The following is a 22116-nucleotide window of genomic DNA, read 5'->3' as shown; positions in this document are numbered from 1 at the left end:
ATCTGCAAACATGTAACGATACTCCCGGGTTCAAACCATTCACTGTAAACATGATTTTTGTTAAAAGAAGGATTTTAATGATGTATTTTTGTCTTTTCTTTAGTTTTGGTTTTTCCTCCTGATCGCATTTGGCGTTGGGCTGGCAAACCGTGTCCGAACAGACGTAAACGTAGCGGGCGAAAAGTTTTTTATAAATCAATATATAGAGGCGATGAACATATTAGTGTAAGTTTTTGATATTTTTGTGAACTTTTGACATTCTGGTAGACCTTTCAAAAAGCTCGTTTAACAAGATTATACATCCACAGGTTGGAGAATGTGCCGTATTTTTATCAAGTCCATCAAAAAATCCTAATTTACCTTACGTTGGTAAAATTGTCAAAATGTGGGAGAGATTTAACGGAAGTAAAATTGTTCGTGTTAAATGGTTCTATCATCCCGAGGAAACGAAGGCAGGTCGACGACCTTCCGATGGCAAGGTTCGAAATAATAGACACAGCAAACAGTTTTTGTATTCGTCACCATTCCACTGTGAAATTCATGTTTTATGTTTTTTTTGCGTAGAACGGTTTATATTTATCTTCGCATATCGACGAAAATGATGTACAAACTATTGCTCATAAATGCGAGGTTCTGCAGACGGACAGCGCGAGGAGTCGGAATAACAGACCTACGAATGATTCCGATAGTGACGTCACAAGAAACGATGTATTCTGGTGTCTAGGCACGTATGATCCGCTCACGGAAACGTTTCCCACGGACAACGATTAGATAAGGCTCGTTCTGCAGAATAGGTCCACGGAACAAGTGTGAAACGCACGTCTGCTGTAAGACAACTCTTGCCGATAAACAGCTTGTGCCTTTTATTAAACTCACCATTTATGAGCTCTTTTTTGGTGGTATGTTTGTGGTCGTTTAAAACGCGAGGGAAAACTTGTGCCGGATCGTTGGAATTCTTAAGATAAATGCTGCATTGTGACATCTTGCAATCTTGCTTGTTCTGTAATAAAAATTGTACATTCATTTGGCAAAATAATGTTTAATATCGTCCCACCAAGTGGAAAATCATATTTCTTGTATAACAAAGAGAATAAGTTTTATCGAGACTCTGTTGTGTTGGCAGTTCTTGTTGAAATTACCCAAAATACTAATTAATGTATAAATTAATGTAATGTAGATAGTGACGTCACGAGAATATTTTATTGTATGTAAAATACATCCCGCAATGATTTCCAAACGCAACAAAAATAAAATTATTTTTATACGAATTTTGAGAGCTTTAATTATGCATGATTGCACCACTGATCTGTATACTTATTACCAAAGAAATTTAATAATTTAATAGAACTCAATGGATTGCACGAGACGCGCATGGCGTTAAGTATCACGTGATTAAAGCTGTAATTTCATTGGTTTTACCAGTGATGACGTAACAAAGACTTCGATGACTAACACAAGACTGCGACTTGGCTTGTGGGAATGGATACGTAATAAAACAGCCGAAAAAACTCCAAGAAATTGCGAAGTTATAGTTAAATTTCTTGCCTGTAAACATCATGTTTACTACTGCAAATATCAAGGAAATTACGGCAACAGCGCCTTGGTACGTGTGTCTTTAATTCTCTTATACTCGGGCGAAAAACTGAACAGATAATTTCAAGTGAAATATTTCGCATTCGCAAGTTTCTTTTGAAAATAAATAAAATTCGGTCGTTTGGCATTTAATTGCTCGTCGAGAATACGCTTTATGACAATATTTCAATTTAAAGTCGAAGTAAAATTAATGAAAGAGGGTTTTCTTATCAACAGTTATTTGTATACATTAATAAACAATGTTATTTTGTTTTACTTTCATATATAATGATAATTATTATTGTTACAGCCGAAGCGTGCCTTTTTAGTTGTTGGACTACAATTTATAATTATGTTGGATATTTTTTAGGTCTAATACTTATAGTTCTCAGCCTCCAATACCTGGAGAAAAAGAAAGCCAGCCTGAACCTCCTGGAGTGAACAATTCTGATCAGAAGTCGTCAGAAGTACTTGCATGGAAGAAAGCTCGTGAAGCATTACAGAAAATGAAACCACAGACTGTTGATAATTCATCACTATTAACTACCAATGGTATGGTACCTCGCTCCCAACTATTGCATCAAATGGGACAAAATTATCATGGGTATCCATATTATCCCAACCAAGGTTTCTACACCTATTTACCACCACAGTTCCCAACATATCCTCCACCTGCTAAACCACCAACTATGGTATGGTTATTAAAAATGTTTCAGTGTTCATTGATTTATAATGAAAAATAACAAAATAATATTTTTTCAGGCAATGATGCAGAATAGTTTCCCCTCCAATACACCCCATGGTGTCCCCTCCAATACATCACATGGTGTCCCCTCCAATACATCACATGGTGTCCCTTTCAATACATCACATGGTGTCTCCTCCAATACATCACATGGTGTCCCTTCCAATACATCACATGGTGTCCCTCCAATACATCACATGGTGTTCCCTCCAATACATCACATGGTGTTCCCTCCAATACATCACATGGTGTTCCCTCCAATATACCCCATCATACCTCCTCCAATATATCCCATGGTGTCCCCTCCAATACACCTTATCATACCTCCAATACATCCCATGGTACCCCCTTCAATACTTCTCAAGGTGTTCCCTCTAATACATCGTATCGATATTATCTACCATCAGCTCCACGCACTGCTCCCCAATCTCCAGTGATGTCAACATCCAGTTCTCTCAATGCTTTAGGGGGCAGTTCTGCTCCCTAAGTCTCCAGTGATGTCAACCTCTCATTCTCTCAATACCACAAAAAGAAACAATAGTCATGTGATGTCCTATAGTGAACAATCTTCACTTTTAATGGTGAAACCCAATCTGATAGGCATCAACCATTTACATCTTCATTAAATAACCATAACAATATTTATCAATCTCAGGTAAGCAACACATTTTAAGTATTAAGATTCCTATAATTCCTTTATGTTTTAGTTTTCTGTAGATTTCATGGATGTTTTGACATCTTGCAAAATCTCAAAGTGAACTTTTCTTTATTTGAAGAAAATATTTGATAAAGATGCATTAAGTGAAAAGCAAAGCCATGCTGTAACTCAGCCTCCGTGTCCCTCAGTTTATGATGATAGGAAAACCTATGCCAAACAGACATTTTGGATGAGTAATAAAGTCAATCACTCTACTGGTATGTACATGAAGAAACCTCGAAATGGTGAATGTTTCATTGGCATAAAATAGTGCTGTGCACCGAAGGCCCGAGTTCCGGCTATTTTTGCCCAGCCGGTGTTTGTTTACTTCTGGAAAAACTCTGGCAGCAGTTGTTTGTGCTGTAAAGTACTGTCAAATTTTATCAATGAAAGATAACTAATGGCTAAAATTGAAAAACTTGCATGAAAATAAAACATTTTATGCATGACACATGATGCTAGATTGCTTTCACACATGCTAATTTATGATTCAAAGTCAGAGTGCGTAAATTTAACTTTACATATAAAAATTTTACTGAAAAACCAGAGTTGCACAGCCCTAGCATAAAAATATTTCATGCATTTTATAGTTTTGAAACAAAATTGGGATAAAGAAGTGAGAGATAATCCTCCCGTTAAGAAGATTAAATGTTCACCAGAGCCAAATGAGAAAAATGTTTCAGAAAAGAACAATAATGCTTCTAAGATCTCTCCACAAGATTGGCCTCCAAGCTTAAAGTAGGTTTTGTGGTTGGTTGATAAAAATCTTCTTGCTATATGATTATGATTATAGTAACAACAATGTGTACTGGACTGTATATTATATTTGAATGCATGGGTATAGAAAAGTTGGTAATTAGTGGAGGTGCTCCTGTGTTGATATGTGCATTTAATAATTTTTAAAAAACAATGGATTTCAAATGAACTTAATATGGTACATCATGAATGTGAGCCCACTCCACAATTAGCAATGTTAGGTAAGAGATTTATTGCATTATTTAAACTTACAGGAATCAACTTTTTGCATTTAACAGTGAGTTGAACGAATGTAGCAAATGGTTTTGTATGATTGTATTTTATAATTTAGTACACACCCTCTGCAGAGTTTGTTATTTTAAATTTATTTTATCAAATCTTATCCTTATACTATTTCTCTTTCTTACAGAGATTATGTACAACGTGCTTTTGAGCAATGTGAAACGGAGAAACACAAGGATCTCACCGAGATTCATTTGAAGAAGATGTTAACTGTCATTTAAGGAAGGAACAGCTTGGGGTATAAACTGGGAGCAAGAACCATTACCAAAGTATGAATTTGTCATCTTATTGGTGCATTTTGTACTTGGAATGAGCCAAGATGATTTTTAGGGGGGCAGTTTGGATTAAATTTTGATCATTAAATTCTGTTAATCCAGTGCCATGAGTGTCGCTTGCTATACAACAATCATATGCTTTGTATAGCAGCTTGGTTAAATCATATATCTTAGACATCTGTCTTGCGGAGTAGTCTGGAGAGGGTATACACCCTGGCTACTGACTTGTTCCTCACTCCAGTTATTTCATCTTTTTGTTTTATCAGTTGCATGTGTATGTCGCCTCAGGAGATAAAAATTTTATTGTAATTTAAACCTTAGTGCAGAAATTATCTCTAATTATTCAATTTAAATCACATCATCTGTTATAAACAGCACACAAAAAGAAAGTTACCTCCCAGACAAACAATTGCTAAATGAATGAATCCCATTCAGTCAAGAAAAGGCCTCTTGCAATTGCCCTATTTTGATACCATAATCTGGGCATTTTTCTTAGTGCTTAACACTAGTAACTGTACGTTACCAATGGTGAATGTTGAAATTTTGAAATTGGGTAGTTTGAAATTGAGGACAGGAAACGTCCTTTCTCAAAGAACTAGTGTGACCTCATTCTTCACATGGAGTTTATGTTTAATTAGTGCTTTGTTTACCTGACCGAAAATCATTCATTTGGAATTTATAACAATTTATCTCTTTGGGATTTTGTTTTTGTGTGGTGTTTATTTGCGTTTCACAAACTGTCCAATAAAGATAAGATAAAAAGACAAGAAATGCTTTCTTGTGAAACGCTTTAGTTATAAACAGAATTACTCGTGTTTTTTCTTTGATCGACATAAGCACTTATACTGCATTCTTCTTTCCAAAGTTTATGAAACAAAATTTGACATTCTTTTGTAGGCTAAAGACGGATAAAGAAAGCCGACGAGCAAAACTTGAACGACGTCTTAATCAGCGTTCGCCTTCCATTGAAAAGAGACGATCTCGAAGTCGTAGTCACAGCTCTAGTCGGTCGAGAAGCCCCCCGGATTTTGTGTTAAATAACAAGAGCTCACCTGAGAATCGACGTCGTAACAGGAAAGGAGGACGCACTAAGGTTAAGGATGGAGTAAATATCAAGAAACAAAAATCCGCGATGAAACATCAGAAAAAGAAGAAAGAAAACAAGTATGATTTCTCAATAATTTTATGTTTAAATTTCTATCTCGATGCTTGCCCGATGTTGTGATAGCACTCTCTTTGAATTGTAATTTTCTCGTCTATTTCAAAATCCCTTTTAAGTCAAAAGGCCACGACTTTGAACAATGCAATTTATCGAAAAAACGTCCATAAGAAAGTATTAAACGTCTTTTTGTTATGCTTGAGCAAGTCACTGTACGGGGTTTCTTAAAAAAGAGAAAAGGGTTATCCAAATTCAACGCTTTGATGTGTATAAATTACTGACTAAACGGCTGCAGTTTTGAAGTATTATTAAAGAGCAGTGTTGTAACTATGAAATGTCATGTTGTTTGTCGCATTTAGAAGAAAAGTGAGCAAATGCAAGCGTGTTAAAATGTTTTGGTCGAAATCGCATTAATGTGCAATCCTTTTGAAATCAAACACTGTTTAGTCTATTTGGAATTTTACACCTTCATTAAATAGCCACATCACTTTTGCAGTTTATCATTGTTTACGGAAATTCATTACGTAAAAGTGACGATAGTTTTTGAGTGGGCAAGTTCATATACAGTGCTCAATGAAATATGCGACTGTTTTCTTGCCCGAGAGTCACCGGCCTTCAAAATAATTTAGGCAACTTTGAAATGTGTAACATTTTAAGCAATTGTATGAAACTGTTGTTTTAAGAATAATGAAGAAATTATAATAAGTTCTCGATACCTTTCTTGCTCATTGCTGGTGTACGTACGCTCCTCTGAGAGTGAAGCAACAATGAACTTTTTCCCGTCTTAAATAGCATTTTCATTGTAAATAAGGAGAATCCTTTATCCAATATGTCGGCCATGACGTAACTACCACATGAAGGATTCGTCTTTCACCTGCTTAACCTGACGAAGAGATGAAAGAATGCGATTTTGACTCAGCAGTTGGAATTTAGATCACTTTTTTTTAAGAAACACCCCAAACTGGGCTCTTCCTCCAAGTTTTATGCAACCAGCTCCACGCTTCTTGCAGCCAACCCCTATAGTTGACATCAAAAATTATCTAAATGATTTGTAAAATTGTACTTGAATTTTCAGAGAGAATATGTTTATGCCAATGGATGCCGAAAGCGAAGAAAAGAAAGAAAAAAGAGCCGCTCGCTTTCAGGACGACAACACTAGCAATAAGCCCAGTTTATTTGGCAGTCTGGTTGAGACCTTGAATTCTTCGGTAATCAAAAAAATGTGTTTGTAGTTTTTGAAAACATGAAAGGTTAATATGTTGATTGTAGATGTTTATTGTTCATGTTTATTATTGATGTTTATATTTAATGTTTGTTATTGATGTTTATTGTTCATGTTTGTTCATGTTTATTATTCATGTTTGTATTTAATGTTTGTTGTTGATATATTGCTATAATTTAGCTGTTAAATGATAACAACGACGAGGAAAGTATTGATTGGACGAGATTTCACATCATTGGTACTTGTGAAGATTTGGAGAAACGTTATTTTAGGTTGACATCGGTGAGTTTAGCATCAAGATCTTTGAATAAATATTATTGTTCAATTTAAGAATATGTAAAGCACACATTTGTATGTTTAAATAAAATCAACTGCACATAACGTTTTGTCTTCAAACAACGACTTCTTCGGCGGTATAAATGATGTAACATCGATAAAGTTTAGGACGAGAGAGTTTTTATTTAAATATGATCGCAAAATAATACATTTGAGGTTTTACATCTCCTATGCTTTTCAACCCAATTAACTGATACAACTTGTCTTGTATACCAGACATCTTTGTCGTTAGCATTTAATTGTATTCATTATTCTTGTAGCCTCCTGATCCTTCTACGGTGAGACCATTGAAGATTCTACGAAAGTCTTTGGAGATGGTGAAAAATGACTGGAAAACAAAACAAGACTATCCATTTGCTTGTGAACAATTGAAATCTATTCGTCAAGACTTGACCGTATGTTGAAGTATCTTTAAGAAAAATGGCAACGTGTTATTTTACGTTATTTTGTTTTGTTTATTAACGACGAGTTTGTTTTCTTTCTGCTTACAGGTACAAGGAATTCGGAACGATTTTACAATTCTTATTTACGAAACTCATGCACGACTCGCTTTGGAAAAGGTGAGAATAACTGTTTTGTTTGTCGCAATATCCTACATGAAGTTTCCCTATATCTTTAATGTCAGTCTTCTGTTCAGTGATGAATTTACGTTGTTTTGATTGGTTGTTTCTTGTAGGGAGATAGCGCCGAGTTCAATCAATGTCAGTCGCAGTTAAAAACATTGTATTGCAGTAGCTTGAGTGGTAACAGAAACGAGTTTACTGCTTATCGTATACTGTACCTTGTTTATACACAGAATACCCGAGATATCCTTTTATACCCAAATATTTATTTATTATGTTAATAATAAGTTGACTAAGCTTATTGCGAGTAATGTTATTATTGAAGCACCCAAATTAGGTTTTTTATTTCTCAACTTAATAAGCATATCATATAAAACAGTGTCTGTAAACCTTCCACTCGCTGTCCGTGAACAGCAAACGTCGAAGCGGATCGCGTAAATCCCGAAGTTGAGAAATGGAAAACATAAGCTTAGTCAACTTATTATTAACATGATATTTCTAAATAGTGAATATGGCATTATAAATTTATTTTTTATACATTTATTTCGATTTTACTATTCATGCAACAGGCTAATAGCAACATCTAGCTCCCATCACAAACAACCACGAAGATTTCACGAAACATCAAATACTTAACATAAATTAACTTTCACACATATCAGCATTCGACAGATTAATACGCGTGTTACAACACAAGTGAACGAATTTCTAGGTTCCAAAGTTGTTTTCATCATAATTATTTTGTAAATCATCTTTGTAGTATCGGAGAAGTGTATATTATTAGCGAGTTGATTTGTTTGTGACATAACGTAATATTTAGACTTGATATTATTGTGGACGCTTTTTCCTTCACCGTTTGCCACAGCTTACCACTACCATGGCGGCTCTCACTGTTGAAGAAAAAAAAGATAAATTCATTAGTCATGCGTTGAAAATACGATCATCATGGTCTCTATGCAATTATCATTCTTTTTTCCAGCTTTATTCTGCAGCTCCAAACATGGGTGGCTATCTTCTTGATCTCTTTGTCGAACGCGAGAGGAAGAAGGCGATGAAGATACTCGTTAAATCGTGGGTTTTGTCGTTCTTTTTTTGTTTAAATGGGGGGAGGGGTGCTAGGGTTTCCCTACATGGGTTATGGATTGTTTAGGGGGGAGGGGGTGTTTTTACTTGAAATATTGATGAAAGCTGTTTGATAAAGGTCCGTGACTTTTGCATGAAAATTATGTCTATTGAATTTGAGCTTTATGATCACTGACGTACCCCTATATGATCATTGATGTACCCCTATATGATCATTGATGTACCCCTATATGATCACTAATGTACTACTATATGATCATCGATGTACCCCTATATGATCACTAATGTACCCCTATATGATCATTGATGTACCCCTATATGATCATTGATGACCCTATCATTTCCTTCGATGTCGTGTTTCACTGTTACTAACTGCATACATATTTTTTCTTGTGTTGCCTAAAACTTTAGTTACCGCCCTTTCTTGCCTGTTGCATTTGTTCAAACGGAGTTAGCGTTCGGTGATGAAACAACTTGTCGGGAGTTCCTTTTGGCTCACGGTCTTATTCTTAATGCAGATTACACTAAAGTCGACTGCAAGCAATCGCAAGCTGCATTAGCGTCAGCCGTCAGTTAGCTACACAAGCAGCCCTTGAAAATCAGTCCATATTATTATGTTTAGAGAGATCAGAGAGTATTAATGATGTATATAAATCTTGTTTCTATTGGCTATCTATCAGAGCAGGCGAAATGTTCCAGCAGTCGTTCAAGTCTTGTCTTTTTTGCCGTGATAGTCTGGTGTGTATTGGTTGTGAAGTTCTGGATCCCTCAGCGTAACCCTGATCTCTGAAGCTCATCCTTCCATCTACTGTACCTGGATCCCTTAACGTACCTATTTAACCCTAATAATTCCGAAGTTCAACCTTCCATCTACTCAATCGTATTCTCACTAACCCGTCGTCATTTCAAATGATTCCTCGTCATCCTTGGTCATTCTTACCTATACCGTGCTATCCATGAGTATCCATGGTCAACATCAAACGTCCTTTACCTTAGTTCTAGCCATCAACTAAGGTAGAAGTCAGAGTAAGTGTCGCTTATTTGGAAGAAGCTCAACATGCTCCTCTTCAAAGTTTTATTGTCAGTTGCTGTGTGTATGATCTCTGTGTTTGTGTGTTTGCGTAATCACAATATGCATTCTGGCAGGGCAGTTTGTTGTTTCATGCAGTTTTATAGGTGACCTTGAATCCTGTTGTGTCCCTTTTTGTCTCGTTCACAAAAACTTTAATGAAATTTAAATATATATATATATATATGTATGCATATGGGAAATTTAATATATCTTTCTTTCATTCAAATATGACATGCAAATGGTTTGGTTCTGGAAATTTACTCAATTAAATTTTAAAAAAACAATTGTAGTCTTTCTGTTTTGTCAAAGAACGATGTTAGAAGAACACCCTTTACCCGACCCCTCCCCCCTCCGTTTTTAACGGTTCGCGATTGGTTTATGTGAGGGCACAGGTCACTGTCGCGCTCTTGTGATGTGCATTGAGTGAGTGGCATTGATTTCGTTAATAATACATGAAAAATTTACACAATAACATCCTCAGCAATTTGATATCCCTGCTACGTTCAACGATGAACACACAATGTAGTACGGATTGCATAAGTTATAGTAGTAGCTTTTTTATTGTACAGTAAACGTTCAAACAAATTATGTCACTTCTATGAATTGAGAATAAAAGTGGTGTGGTGTGGCATTAATTAGTCATGTGATAAACTGATTATGGCCGCCAGCGATTAGTAATAGTGAGAAAGTAGTGAAATATTAAAACCGTCTCAAGTGGTCACAAGATGAAAACCAGAAACGGAAACAAAATCAATGTCTTTATCAGCCTTTGCGCAGTCTTATACTATCATCGAAATTTCCAAAACGCACACCAGTTCTCTTGAATAGTCATGCCTGCGTTAGTTTTATTTAGGCGTTCGTGGATGTTTGGCAGTGATGATTTAACATTTCCTGCATTTGCCGGAGTTGTTCTCCGTGGGACTTGGTAAGTTTTCATTCATGAGTGATAGATATCGTGGTGTTTTTATCTGTTTGACTTTGTTTCTCTTTTATTAAACCTGACTGAACGATTCATGCACTACATATGTAGACATGTAGAACTTGTCGAGGAAATCATATTTTCAAACCATGTGACCAGTTTTGACGGCTAGTACAGTTATTTGATAATGAAACTTTGTTTTATTTAATTTGCAGGCTTGTCGCACTTTCAGTTGTCTTTGGTTTGTCGTACCATGATTTTCCTGAATGCAACGAAGGCAAACTTGCTAAAATTTATTTTTATCTAAATATAGCGTTACTGTCCATTCAATTCCTTCTCCAAATAATCATTCTTATAATCAGTACAAGAGGGACAGTTATGGATCCTGATAAACGCTCCTCAATAACAAAATTCATATATTTGTGGTTAATTGCACTAATCCCTGAGATTGTCCTCACTGCAGCTGGAACTGTATGGATTTTCCATCCCGGGCCTGAATGTGAGGAAGATATTGTATGGAGTATAAGAGCACTTATAATTTTTCAATGGCTTGTCCTTTTGCTTCTTGTAATACTCACAATTGTATTTTTTAATCCACTGGGAAAAAGAAATTCTCATGGACAGAAATTGTATAGTAGAAGCTCTTCATTTCAGCAGGTGGAGTGTGCTAGAAATACTTTCTAAATATAAATTTAGTTATGTGCGAAAATTTTTGTCATATTAAATGTGTTTGAAATGGAACAATAAAGCTGTTATATTATTTTTTGATTAGCATTCTTGTTTAAACAGTCCATTTTCTCTTTTTTCAGGCAATCGAGAGCGAGTTTGAAAGAACGTTTTTTTGTCGCAATCCGACTGGTAACCAACGAGAAGCATTCACGGAAATTGCACGTGCCTTAGCCTTAGTGTTTAAAGATGTAGATTTAGTGCCTTCGGACATTGTTGCAGGTTTAATTTTACTAAATGGAAAGCAACAACTGGAAGCTGAAGAACAAAGCGAAGAATCAATAGTATGTTTCTCATACATCTTTAAAATTGTTTGCAGTTTCATATTTTTTTTCATTAAAATACTTGCATTGTAGGCATGGCTTAATGAACACCTTGTACCAATTGAAGATAAGGTATGCTTAGTAATTTTAAAGTTTTCAACTTTGGTTAATGATACTTGTTGATGTTAATAGTGCAGTCCTAAGAAGGACTGTTGCTATTTTTATTGACTAATATTTTGACAACTTTACTGGTAGTCATTTTCATGCTGAAATTGCTAGAATTATGGTATGATAAGCTGATTAGTAATGACACACTATATTGTATGCTACATGAAGCTCTTTTAAAGTTTTGTTATCGAAAATAGATTTATCTCTTGTGCTTTTCCTACTAACATTGTAAACACGTCTGTTATATATTCTTCAAATAAATGCACAAAAACTTAACAGAAATTCCCTATTGTAACCATAATCAGTGTGCAAATTAGATAAAAAAAAAACGATGTGCAATTTTTTTGACAAAAGTGTTACTTTGGAGGCATAATCAAAATGATATTAAGTTAATTATTATATAGCACTAATTGCTAATTGTAAATGTAGATCGTCCAGGTTGGTATAGTCCTGAGAAGGACTGTTTTTGTTGTTGTTGACTGACATTTTGACTCTGAAGATGACTACCGCTAAGTTTGTCGAAATGTCAGTCAACAACAACAAAAACAGTCCTTCTCATGACTATACCAACCTGGACAATCTACATTTACAGACATGTAACGATACTCCCAGGTTCAAACCATTTACTTTACTAATTGCTAAATTAATATTTTTAAATGTGAACAAATTCATATGATTTACGACAGTGTTTTTCGTTCAAACCGCTGATTTTTGCACATTGTTTGAAAAAGTGATGTGCAATTGTTTTCATTTTAGCCAAAACAATGTGCAAATTGCTCATTGCACACCATTAATTTGCACACTGACCATAATAATATGGAAAGTGCCTATAATGTGAAGCAATAAATTATTTTTCAACTATAGGATACCTGGGCAATTTATGATACAAGTAAATATTATTTTCCTTTTGCATTGGGAGCTTATGGATGTCTTTTGTACTGTTACATGCACCTATGCTGCGGAATTTGTCATTTGTGTCGAGTTTGCAAGTATGTTTTTCTGACAGGTCATAACTTTTTAGTATATTGAGCTGTTTGTTTACATGATTAACTGTTTTTTAACTCTCTAGATGTGGATGTGCTAGTCACATGATTAACTGTTTTTTAACTCTCTAGATGTGGATGTGCTAGACAGTTACGTAGTATTGTTATCGAAGGAGATACGTGCTGTAAATCCAACACCAGCGGTGTAATCTCTCAGCTTTCACCAGACCACATTAATGTTGAACAAGTGTTCACAAGTTTTAGAAATGATGTCTATCAAACTGCGTTTTGTGTTTCTATTGATCATGAAAACAAGAATGTTGTTGTGTCTGTGAGGGGAACGTTGTCTTTCAAGGTATTTTATAGTGAGAAAATGCAAATAAAATTTATGTATTCAATATTCATATGTGACAATCATTAATTATTATTAATATGCAACAATTATTGATTATATACTTTTATTAATGTGACAATTGCTTATTTTTTGCAGGATGTTCTCACGGATCTTACTGCTGAAACTGAATCATTAGAGCTTGATAGTGACAAGGGCTGCGAGGAAAAGTGTAGGGCACATAAGGTTAGTAAGGGATAGAAGTTGAGTGGCATGTAAGATGAGGGCACATGAAGTGAGTAAGGGATAGAAGTTGAGTGGCACATGGGTCGAGTGAGGACATCAATTGAGTGTCCCATAAGGTGAGGGATAGAAGTTATGTGGCACATGGGTCTAGTGAGGACATCAATTGATTGTTCCATAAGGTAAGGGATAGAAGTTGAGTGGCACATGGATCGAGTGAGGACATCAATTGATTGTCCCATAAGGTGAGGGATAGAAGTTGAGTGGCACATGGGTCAAGTGAGGACATCAATTGAGTGTCCCATAAGGTGAGGGATAGAAGTTGAGTGGCACAAAAGCGGGGTGATAGGATAATAAAGTGAACTGGGGAGTGGATAAGTAGCTTATAGAGTGAGTGAGGGATTCAGTGATGGACACATTGGGTGAATGAGGGATTAAATGAGTGGTGCTGGCCCTGTAGAGTGATTGGCTCCAATGATAAACAAGGGACAAAGAGTGAGTGTGATGATTTATAAGATTGTGTCGTATTGGGAAAATTATAGTTTGATGATATTTCTACTTTTTTTTAGGGTATGGTGAGATCAGCCCAATTTATATTGACGAAACTGGAGGATGATAGAATTTTAGAGTCTATCTTTCTTAGATGTCCAGACTATAATTTGCTTGTTGTTGGTCATTCACTTGGAGCTGGAACAGGAGCAATACTTTCCATTCTTATGAAGAAAAAATATGAATCATTGAAGTGTTTTGCCTATTCACCTCCACAAACTTTGAAGTATGTTGACATGTCTACATAACTACTCCAAACTCATGACTAGAGTACTCCAATGTTTGAAAATTACGAGTTAGTTTTTGAAATTTATATTTATTAATAGCTTGAAAGCAGCTCTACATTGTGAAGAATTTGTCACTTCAATTGTTCTTGGAAATGACATTATTTCAAGGTATAAAAACCATTACTTGTTTTACATAATTATGCCTTACATAATCATCTCGTATTTTTGGATATCTTTTTATGCATTACAAACTGAGCATACACAGTGTTAGTCAGCAGTGAAACTAGAATGTTAAGTGGGGGGGGGAGTGATATTCATATATTTAGCTTTGCCCTGCTGATTTCTTTTTAATTCATAACAGCTCACTAACCAAATTAGTCTAGCAGAGCTGAATATATGAATATTCACACCCAAACCCCAATGAACATTCTTCTTTCTTCCCTGGTGTTGATAGTTTTTATGCATTAAGGACTGAGCATGCACAGTATTAATATTTTTTCATGCATTAAAGACTTGGCATACACAGTATTGATGTTTTGAAGAACGAAATTATTGATATTCTTAAAACTTGTGAACTACCTAAGGTAAAATATCAAAAATTATTGTCATCAGAATAGGATTTTTATGTCTTTCAGCAATTGTAATCATTGTCAATAAAAACTCTTCAACTTGATTAATTTACAGCTAGTTAATGCGTCCATTTATACTTTTTCTAGTATCAAATATTGCTTGGAGGTTGCTGGAAATATTTTTGTGGTTGTATTGGTAGGCAGCCAGCTAACAATGCTGGTAAGTTAGTGAAATAAGATATGTGCAAAAAGCGGCAAATGTGGATGTTTGATCATTTGCGTTTTGTTGATAGAAGAGAGAACACTTCTTTTGGGTCGTGAAAATAAAGTTGCTTTTTACAGCAATGTACTTGATAGTGAAGCTTCGATTAATGTCAACCCAAGTAATTCTGAGGAAATTGAAAAACTTTATTGTCCAGGCAGAATACTACAATTTGTTGAGAGGTGGGCATCGTTTGTAGTACATTTTCCCTTGAAGTTTAAAGAGACTGACACTGATATTGTGTATTTATAAATCACCGTGCTGTCTTCTATATAGAAGCTCCAATCTCGACTTAGTCCATGGAGACAGGGAGGCTTTTGAAAAGATAGCAATTGTGCCAAATCTAATGGCGAACCACATGCCAGACAATGTTAAAAAAGCTTATGGATTACTTAGTTCACCCAAGATATTATAATCCATGTTATGTATTGTTTTTGTATTTGTTTTTGTCCTTGAAAAGGAGAATGTTCGTAGAAATGATAAAATCAGAATAACGTTGTTATTGTATAGTACATACCTATGTATTTAGTAAACAATTATTTAGTGAATGGAAATTTTTAAACGTGATTTTATGTTCACATAGTTCTTTGCTTTTATTTTTTTTACCAAGTGGTATTTAAAAATACAGCAGTGTCATTAAGAGCTAATTTTGCCAATGTTTTGTTTGACATAGGTATGCCTAAAGTCATCACAAAACCATGATATGTTTTATAACGCTTTGTAATGATATTTACACCAGCTTCTTTTAGTCTTTGTGACATCAGGCTGCATTCACTCTCCAGAATATCATACTCTGCAATTCCAAGAAGTGTTGGTGGAGTTGAGCTTAGATCATCAGCAAGAAGTGGTGAAAGATATTGATCTGTGACTTTTTCAATGAAAATCTTGGGTAAAGTGATTTTATCTTTAGTTGGGTTAAGTTTACATTTTGATAATGGAGCAAGATATTTCCAATACTTTGTTTGCATAAAGTACTTTGATACATTACCAGAGATATACATTGGTACCATTTCATCATTGCCCATAGTAAGTGCTGAAGCACCGTATGCTAATATTCTATCAGAATTAGTAAAACCTTCACTATATAATTTATATGATGGTAAACAAAACACATCAATCAGTTGAAACCAAGGATAAAGCAAAACTTGGGCTGCAATTCGGTTTGGTATTTGAGGATGATTGGCAAGTTTCAACGAAACAGATTGAGCCAACAGTCCACCAGCACTCTCGCCCATAAGAGCAATTCTACTACCATTTATATTGTATTTTAATGGCTCAGATAAAATTGTTGACACCACATTCCAAGCATCATCAAAGGAGGCAGGGTAAACATTCTCTGGTGCCAAGCGATAACCAACTGATATAACAATAGCTTTGGTTTTATTGGCTAGGTGAGAACATAATGTCAACGACGATCCAGCATTATTGCTTCCCATAACCATCCCACCTGTGTGAAAAAAGATTATTCCAGGAGACGGTGATGGTATATTATGAGATAGAAACGTTGTCACAGGCACGCCTGCTATAGTACTGTCTTCTATCAATAATTCATTCTTCCACATAGCTCTTTTCATACCAAACCAATCCTTGTCTGGAAGAAGTCGAAATATCTTATACTGTGGAATTCCGAGCAACGGGTTAAAAATGTCTAGCAACAGATAAATACATTGACAAGCAGTCGGAAAGACTTTTGAGGACCATCCTTCAATCTTGTCAGACACAGAACCATATGTTCGATGCCATAGGATTCCTGTTGATATTGCAAGTAATCCTGCGGTAATTGCTACTAAAGTTTTGAACATATTATAACGTTGAAATTTCCAGTATCACCCGTATTCTTTAAGGTAATTCTTACAGAAATTTTGCAAGTATTAAAAACGTGTTTGTTGAACTTTGCCCGAGCTATTAGTACCTGCCGCCCTGACATCAGTCTTCTATTGAGTGTACAGTTTCACATACAAACTAAGCTAAACTCTCGTTTTAGCCTTATACAACTAATTCAATTGACTCAGTAATCAAAATTTGCATTAGAACTGCGCGACTTGTTAGTTTTCTTTACAAAGCACATATTTTAAAAATTTTAATAAGTATTGACTAAGATTTGTACAGATCTTAGCACGAGTGGAATAAGCGGTGAAATGAGTCAGAAGATACGTTATGATATTGGATGATGAATATTATGACTAACTTTAGATCCTTTACTCCAAACACAACTGTAGACTACATTCAAGTTATTCTGCACATAGCTTGCTGCGTGTGTTGTGCAAGAACTGCAACGGCTGCATGTTTTTGAGTCAGATAATTTCAAAAAGGGATCAAAAATCTTAAAAAAAATAGTAAATTGATTTATTTCATCTTTTATGTTGCCGGCTGTGTTCTGTCGTTCATTGATCTAACTTGTTTTCTAGACTTTTTTTTTAGATGTTGGTGTAACGAAATGCAGGGAGAACACATGAGACGTATGTCTGTCAGTCTGTGTCAATGTGTGTTTGTGTTTTGTTTATCTTGCCCTGTTTCCATTGATTTTTTCTTTGGCGATCTCTTTCATATGGCGTAGTCGATCTAAACTACGTGACCAAATTTTTTCAAGTAAGTTCGTTTAATTATCTTTTCATGTTAAACCATGGTTACAACTGAAACACTATTATTTGTACTTGTTTTTTTTTTAATTCAAGCATCTCTGTTAATTGCAGGGGAGTGAATTAAGATATATAATGGTAGCTTTACCATGATCAGCCCATTGAATCAGCAACAGTCGCTTGCTGACAGGTGGTTCCAAAACTGTATTTACCATATTGCATTTAAAAATACAGCAGTGTCATTAAGAGCTAATTTTGCCAATGTTTTGTTTGACATAGGTATGCCTAAATTCATCACAAAACCATGATATGTTTTATAACGCTTTGTAATGATATTTACACCAGCTTCTTTTAGTCTTTGTGACATCAGGCTGCTTTCACTTTCCAGAATATCGTACTCTGAAATTCCAAGAAGTGTTGGTGGAGTTGAGCTTAGATCATCAGCAAGAAGTGGTGAAAGATATTGATCTGTGACTTTTTCAATGAAAATCTTTGGTAAAGTGATATTATCTTTTGTTGGGTTTAGTTTACATTTTGATAATGGAGCAAGATATTTCCAATACTTTGTTTGCATAAAGTACTTTGATACATTACCAGAGATATACATTGGTACCATTTCATCATTACCCATAGTAAGTGCTGAAACACAGTATGCTGTTATTCTGTCAGAAACAACAAAACCTTCGCTATATAATTTATATGATGGCAAACAAAACATATCAATTAGCTGAAACCAAGGATAAAGCAAAACTTGGGCTGCAATTCGGTTTGGTATTTGAGGATGATTGGCAAGTTTCAACGAAACAGCTTGAGCTAACAGTCCACCAGCACTTTCACCCATAAGAGCAATTCTACTACCATTTATATTGTATTTTAATGGGTCAGATAAAATTGTGGACACCACATTCCAAGCATCATCAAAGGAGGCAGGGTAAACATTCTCTGGTGCCAAACGATAACCAACTGATATAACAACAGCTTTGGTTTTATTGGCTAGGTGAGAACATAATGTCAACGATGATCCAGCATTATTGCTTCCCATAACCATCCCACCTGAGTGAAAATAAATTATTCCAGGAGACGGTGATGGTATATTATGAGATAGAAACGTTGTCACAGGTACGCCTGCTATAGTACTGTCTTCTATCAATAATTCATTCTTCCACATAGCTCTTTTCATACCAAACCAATCCTTGTCTGGAAGAAGTCGAAATATCTTATACTGTGGAATTCCGAGCAATGGGTTAAAAATGTCTAGCAACAGATAAATACATTGACAAGCAGTCGGAAAGACTTTTGAGGACCATCCTTCAATCTTGTCAGACAAAGAACCATATGTTCGATGCCATAGAATTCCTGTTGAAATTGCAACAAACGCTGCGGTAATTGTTACTAAAGTTTTGAACATATTTTAACGTTGAAATTTCCAGTATCACCCGTATTCTTTAAGGTAATTCATACAGAATTTTTGCAAGTATTAAAAACGTGTTTGTTGAACTTTGCCCGAGCTATTAGTACCTGCCGCCCTGACATCAGTCTTCTATTGAGTGTACAGTTTCACATACAAACTAAGCTAAACTCTCGTTTTAGCCTTATACAACTAATTCAATTGACTCAGTAATCCAAAATTTGCATTAGAACTGCGCGACTTGTTAGTTTTCTTTACAAAGCACATATTTTAAAAATTTTAATAAGTGTTGGCTAAGATTTGTACAGATCTTTTACATTCTACAATACCGCCCGAAGTGCTCGAGTGCGCCCAAGATCGTCTTTTTAGAGCGCCCGAGAGTAAACGGGTAAATGAGAGACATAGTTAAATGTATTCATGATAGTTTCTGAAGTGTTTTTGACTGTGAAAGTTTTTTTTGAAGAAAAAAGTGCGCGGCCAGTTATAACGTCAGGGCTTGTGCGTTTTCTCTGGAGTAAGTTCTACTATAGTTAAATGTTGTGGTCTACAAAAATAAAGCTTTTATCGAGCAAAAACTAGGATCTTTGAAGATAAATTTATTATTTATCGAATATGTACTTCATGACATTTTGACTTTTTTTTTGACAAAATTTCAGAAAAAATGATAACATGTTTGGCCCAGAAGGTAGACAGTGTTGACAGAATATTAGCACGAGTGGAATAAGCGGTGAAATGAGTCAAAAGATACGTTATGATATTGGATGATTAATATTACAACTAACTTTAGATACTTTACTCCAAACACAACTGTAGACTACATTCAAGTTATTCTGCACATAGCTTGCTGCGTGTGTTGTGCAAGAACAGCAATGGCTGCATGTTTTTGAGTCAGATAATTTCAAAAGCGATCAAAATCTTCAAAAAAATAGTAAATTGATTTATTCATTGATCTAACTTGTTTTCTAGACTTTTTTTAGATGTTGGTGTAACGAAATACAGGGAGGACACATGAGGACGTATGTCTGTCAGTCTGTGTCAATATGTTTATGTGTTATTTTTTATCTTGCCCTGTTCCCATTGATTTTTTCTTTGGCGATCTCTTTCATATGGCGTAGTCGATCTAACCCACGGGACCAAATTTTTTTAAGTAAGTTCGTTTACTTATCTTTTCATGTTAAACCATGGTTACAACTGAAACACTACTATTTTTACTTGTTTTTTTTAAATCCAAGCATCTCTGTTAATTGCAGGGGAGTGAATTAAGATATATAATGGTAGCTTTACTATGATCAGCCCATTGAATCAGCAACAGTCGCTTGCTGACAGGTGGTTCCAAAACTGTATTTACCATATTGCATTTAAAAATACAGCAGCGTCGTGTACAAGTGTTTTTGCTAATGTAATATTAGCCAGGGGCAAACCTAAATTTGTCACAAAACCATGGTATGTTTTATAACGCTTTGTAATGATATTTACACCAGCTTCTTTAAGTCTTTGTGACATCAGGTTGCTTTCACTTTCCAGAATATCATACTCTGAAATTCCAAGAAGTGTTGGTGGAGTTGAGCTTAGATCATCAGCAAGAAGTGGTGAAAGATATTGATCTGTGACTTTTTCAATGAAAGTCTTTGGTAAAGTGATTTTATCTTTAGTTGGGTTTAGTTTACATTTTGATAGTGGAGCAAGATATTTCCAATGCTTTGTTTGCATAAAGTACTTTGATACATTACCAGAGATATACATTGGTACCATTTCAGCATTGCCCATAGTCGCAGCAGAAGCCATGTTAGCCAGTACTTGCACAGGAAGAGTAAAACCTTCACTATATAATTCATATGATGGTAAACAAAACATATCAATCAATTGAAGCCAAGGATAATTCAAAACTTGGGCTGCAATTTTGTTTGGTATTTGAGGATGATTGGCAAGTTTCAACGAAACAGCTTGAGACAACAGTCCACCAGCACTCTCACCCATAAGAGCAATTCTACTACCATTTATATTGTATTTTAATGGCTCAGATAAAATTGTGGACACCACATTCCAAGCATCATCAAAGAAGGCAGGGTAAACACTCTCTGGTGCCAAACGATGACCAACTGATATAACAGCAGCTTTGGTTTCATTGGCAAGTCGAAAGCATAATGCCATTGTTGATGCAGATTTATGGCTTCCTATTGTCAAGCCACTTGCGTAGAAATGAATAATAGCTGGAAATGGTGGTGATATATTGATTGGTTTAAAAGTAGTGATTGGTACTGCAGCTATTGTACTGTGTTCCATAAGCACATCTTTCTCCCAAAATTGTTGTCTAGCATTAAACCAATCCTCATCTGGAAAAAATCTGAGCATTTTGATTGTTGAAATACCAAAAATGACTCCCCGATGTCCGTCATCCTTGAGCCTAACTGAGCCATACTTGGAAAGACTTTTGAGGACCATCCTTCTATCTTTTCAGACACAGAACCAAATGTATGATGCCATAGGATTCCTGTTGAAATTGCAACAAACTGCTGCGGTAATTGTTACTAAAGTTTTGAACATAGTGAAGTTGAAATTCCTAAATCCTAATAATCTCTTGTATATCTTTGTACCAGTTGACCTTTAATCGGGCCGTTCGAACCGGTTGTCTTAAATTTCGAGGTTTATTTATTGAGATAAAATCAAATAGATTACCAATACTTCCTATAGTGAAATACTACAAAATGAACGTAAATAAACTGCATTAAGCCCATTCAAGGGATCTTTCGAAAAGGTATTCAATTATACAGTATAAACAAAACTGAAATGGGCTTCAGTCTTTAACATTAGGTCGTCTTTCGACATACTTCTCATGGTGACATTGTGATTACTAATACAGATGAGTGAAAGATTTTGAAAGAGCATTATGATCAAAGATCAATGAAAAATATAAAATAGACTTAGAACCTCGATGATTTGAACTCTTGAAAGGGAAAGACAAAATAGGCACTTGGCAGCAATTGATCAGCCCTAACCGCACATAGCAAATTGCTTTGGGGAATGATTTTGCGAACGAATGAGTATGAACTCCTGAAGTTGAATGTGAATAGAGTTCATTCATCTTTGGCAAAATTCAAAATGGCAACAAGTGTACGTATTTGTCACA

The 22116-nt window shown here is 35.3% G+C and overlaps 5 protein-coding genes across 5 annotated transcripts; 2 read left to right on the top strand and 3 right to left on the bottom strand.

Moving 5' to 3' along the window:
- The first annotated feature begins 1436 nt into the window (after window positions 1-1436).
- Window positions 1437-10046, top strand: LOC124449310 (leukocyte receptor cluster member 8 homolog). Its single transcript, XM_047000244.1, is given in 16 exon segments — window positions 1437-1603; window positions 1943-2264; window positions 2335-2494; window positions 2497-2801; window positions 3094-3232; window positions 3605-3752; window positions 4180-4263; window positions 4265-4321; window positions 5225-5491; window positions 6562-6694; window positions 6889-6990; window positions 7305-7439; window positions 7536-7604; window positions 7721-7850; window positions 8471-8678; window positions 9102-10046. Coding segments are annotated over 16 exon segments (2472 nt in total). The 5' UTR covers window positions 1437-1556; the 3' UTR covers window positions 9268-10046.
- A 259-nt stretch (window positions 10047-10305) lies between these two features.
- On the top strand, window positions 10306-15569 carry LOC124447627 (diacylglycerol lipase-alpha-like). Its single transcript, XM_046998588.1, has 13 exons — window positions 10306-10687; window positions 10897-11338; window positions 11491-11691; window positions 11764-11802; window positions 12703-12827; window positions 12954-13176; window positions 13312-13398; window positions 13965-14170; window positions 14271-14339; window positions 14683-14755; window positions 14888-14960; window positions 15034-15184; window positions 15279-15569. Exons 1-13 carry the CDS (start codon window positions 10593-10595, stop codon window positions 15415-15417), a joined length of 1923 nt encoding a protein of 640 aa, XP_046854544.1. The 5' UTR covers window positions 10306-10592; the 3' UTR covers window positions 15418-15569.
- Window positions 15570-15604: 35 nt separating this feature from the next.
- Window positions 15605-16804, bottom strand: LOC124449309 (arylacetamide deacetylase-like 2). The gene has a single exon (XM_047000243.1). The coding sequence runs from the start codon at window positions 16802-16804 to the stop codon at window positions 15605-15607; it is 1200 nt and encodes a 399-aa protein (XP_046856199.1).
- A 243-nt stretch (window positions 16805-17047) lies between these two features.
- Window positions 17048-19242, bottom strand: LOC124447632 (arylacetamide deacetylase-like 2). The gene has a single exon (XM_046998592.1). The coding sequence runs from the start codon at window positions 18987-18989 to the stop codon at window positions 17790-17792; it is 1200 nt and encodes a 399-aa protein (XP_046854548.1). The 5' UTR covers window positions 18990-19242; the 3' UTR covers window positions 17048-17789.
- Window positions 19243-20333: 1091 nt separating this feature from the next.
- Window positions 20334-21431, bottom strand: LOC124449308 (arylacetamide deacetylase-like 2). The gene has a single exon (XM_047000242.1). It carries the CDS (start codon window positions 21429-21431, stop codon window positions 20334-20336), a length of 1098 nt encoding a protein of 365 aa, XP_046856198.1.
- Between the last annotated feature and the right edge of the window lie 685 nt (window positions 21432-22116).

Source organism: Xenia sp. Carnegie-2017, unplaced genomic scaffold, assembly GCF_021976095.1.
Source record: "Xenia sp. Carnegie-2017 unplaced genomic scaffold, XeniaSp_v1 HiC_scaffold_23, whole genome shotgun sequence".
Classification (NCBI taxonomy): domain Eukaryota; kingdom Metazoa; phylum Cnidaria; class Anthozoa; order Malacalcyonacea; family Xeniidae; genus Xenia; species Xenia sp. Carnegie-2017.
Note: the sequence above shows the minus strand (reverse complement) of the source record. Positions and strands in the feature narration are given on the sequence as shown.

Excerpts from the sequence above, each read along its gene's own strand:
- LOC124449309 (XM_047000243.1), bottom strand. The coding sequence starts at position 16,804 with ATGTTCAAAACTTTAGTAGCAATTACCGCAGGATTACTTGCAATATCA.
- LOC124447627 (XM_046998588.1), top strand. The coding sequence starts at position 10,593 with ATGCCTGCGTTAGTTTTATTTAGGCGTTCGTGGATGTTTGGCAGTGAT. Across the intron at positions 12,828-12,953 it reads CATTTGTGTCGAGTTTGCAA|ATGTGGATGTGCTAGACAGT; the intron begins GTATGTTTTTCT and ends TTAACTCTCTAG. Across the intron at positions 14,171-14,270 it reads TCACCTCCACAAACTTTGAA|CTTGAAAGCAGCTCTACATT; the intron begins GTATGTTGACAT and ends ATTTATTAATAG.
- LOC124449308 (XM_047000242.1), bottom strand. The coding sequence starts at position 21,431 with ATGGTCCTCAAAAGTCTTTCCAAGTATGGCTCAGTTAGGCTCAAGGAT.
- LOC124447632 (XM_046998592.1), bottom strand. The coding sequence starts at position 18,989 with ATGTTCAAAACTTTAGTAACAATTACCGCAGCGTTTGTTGCAATTTCA.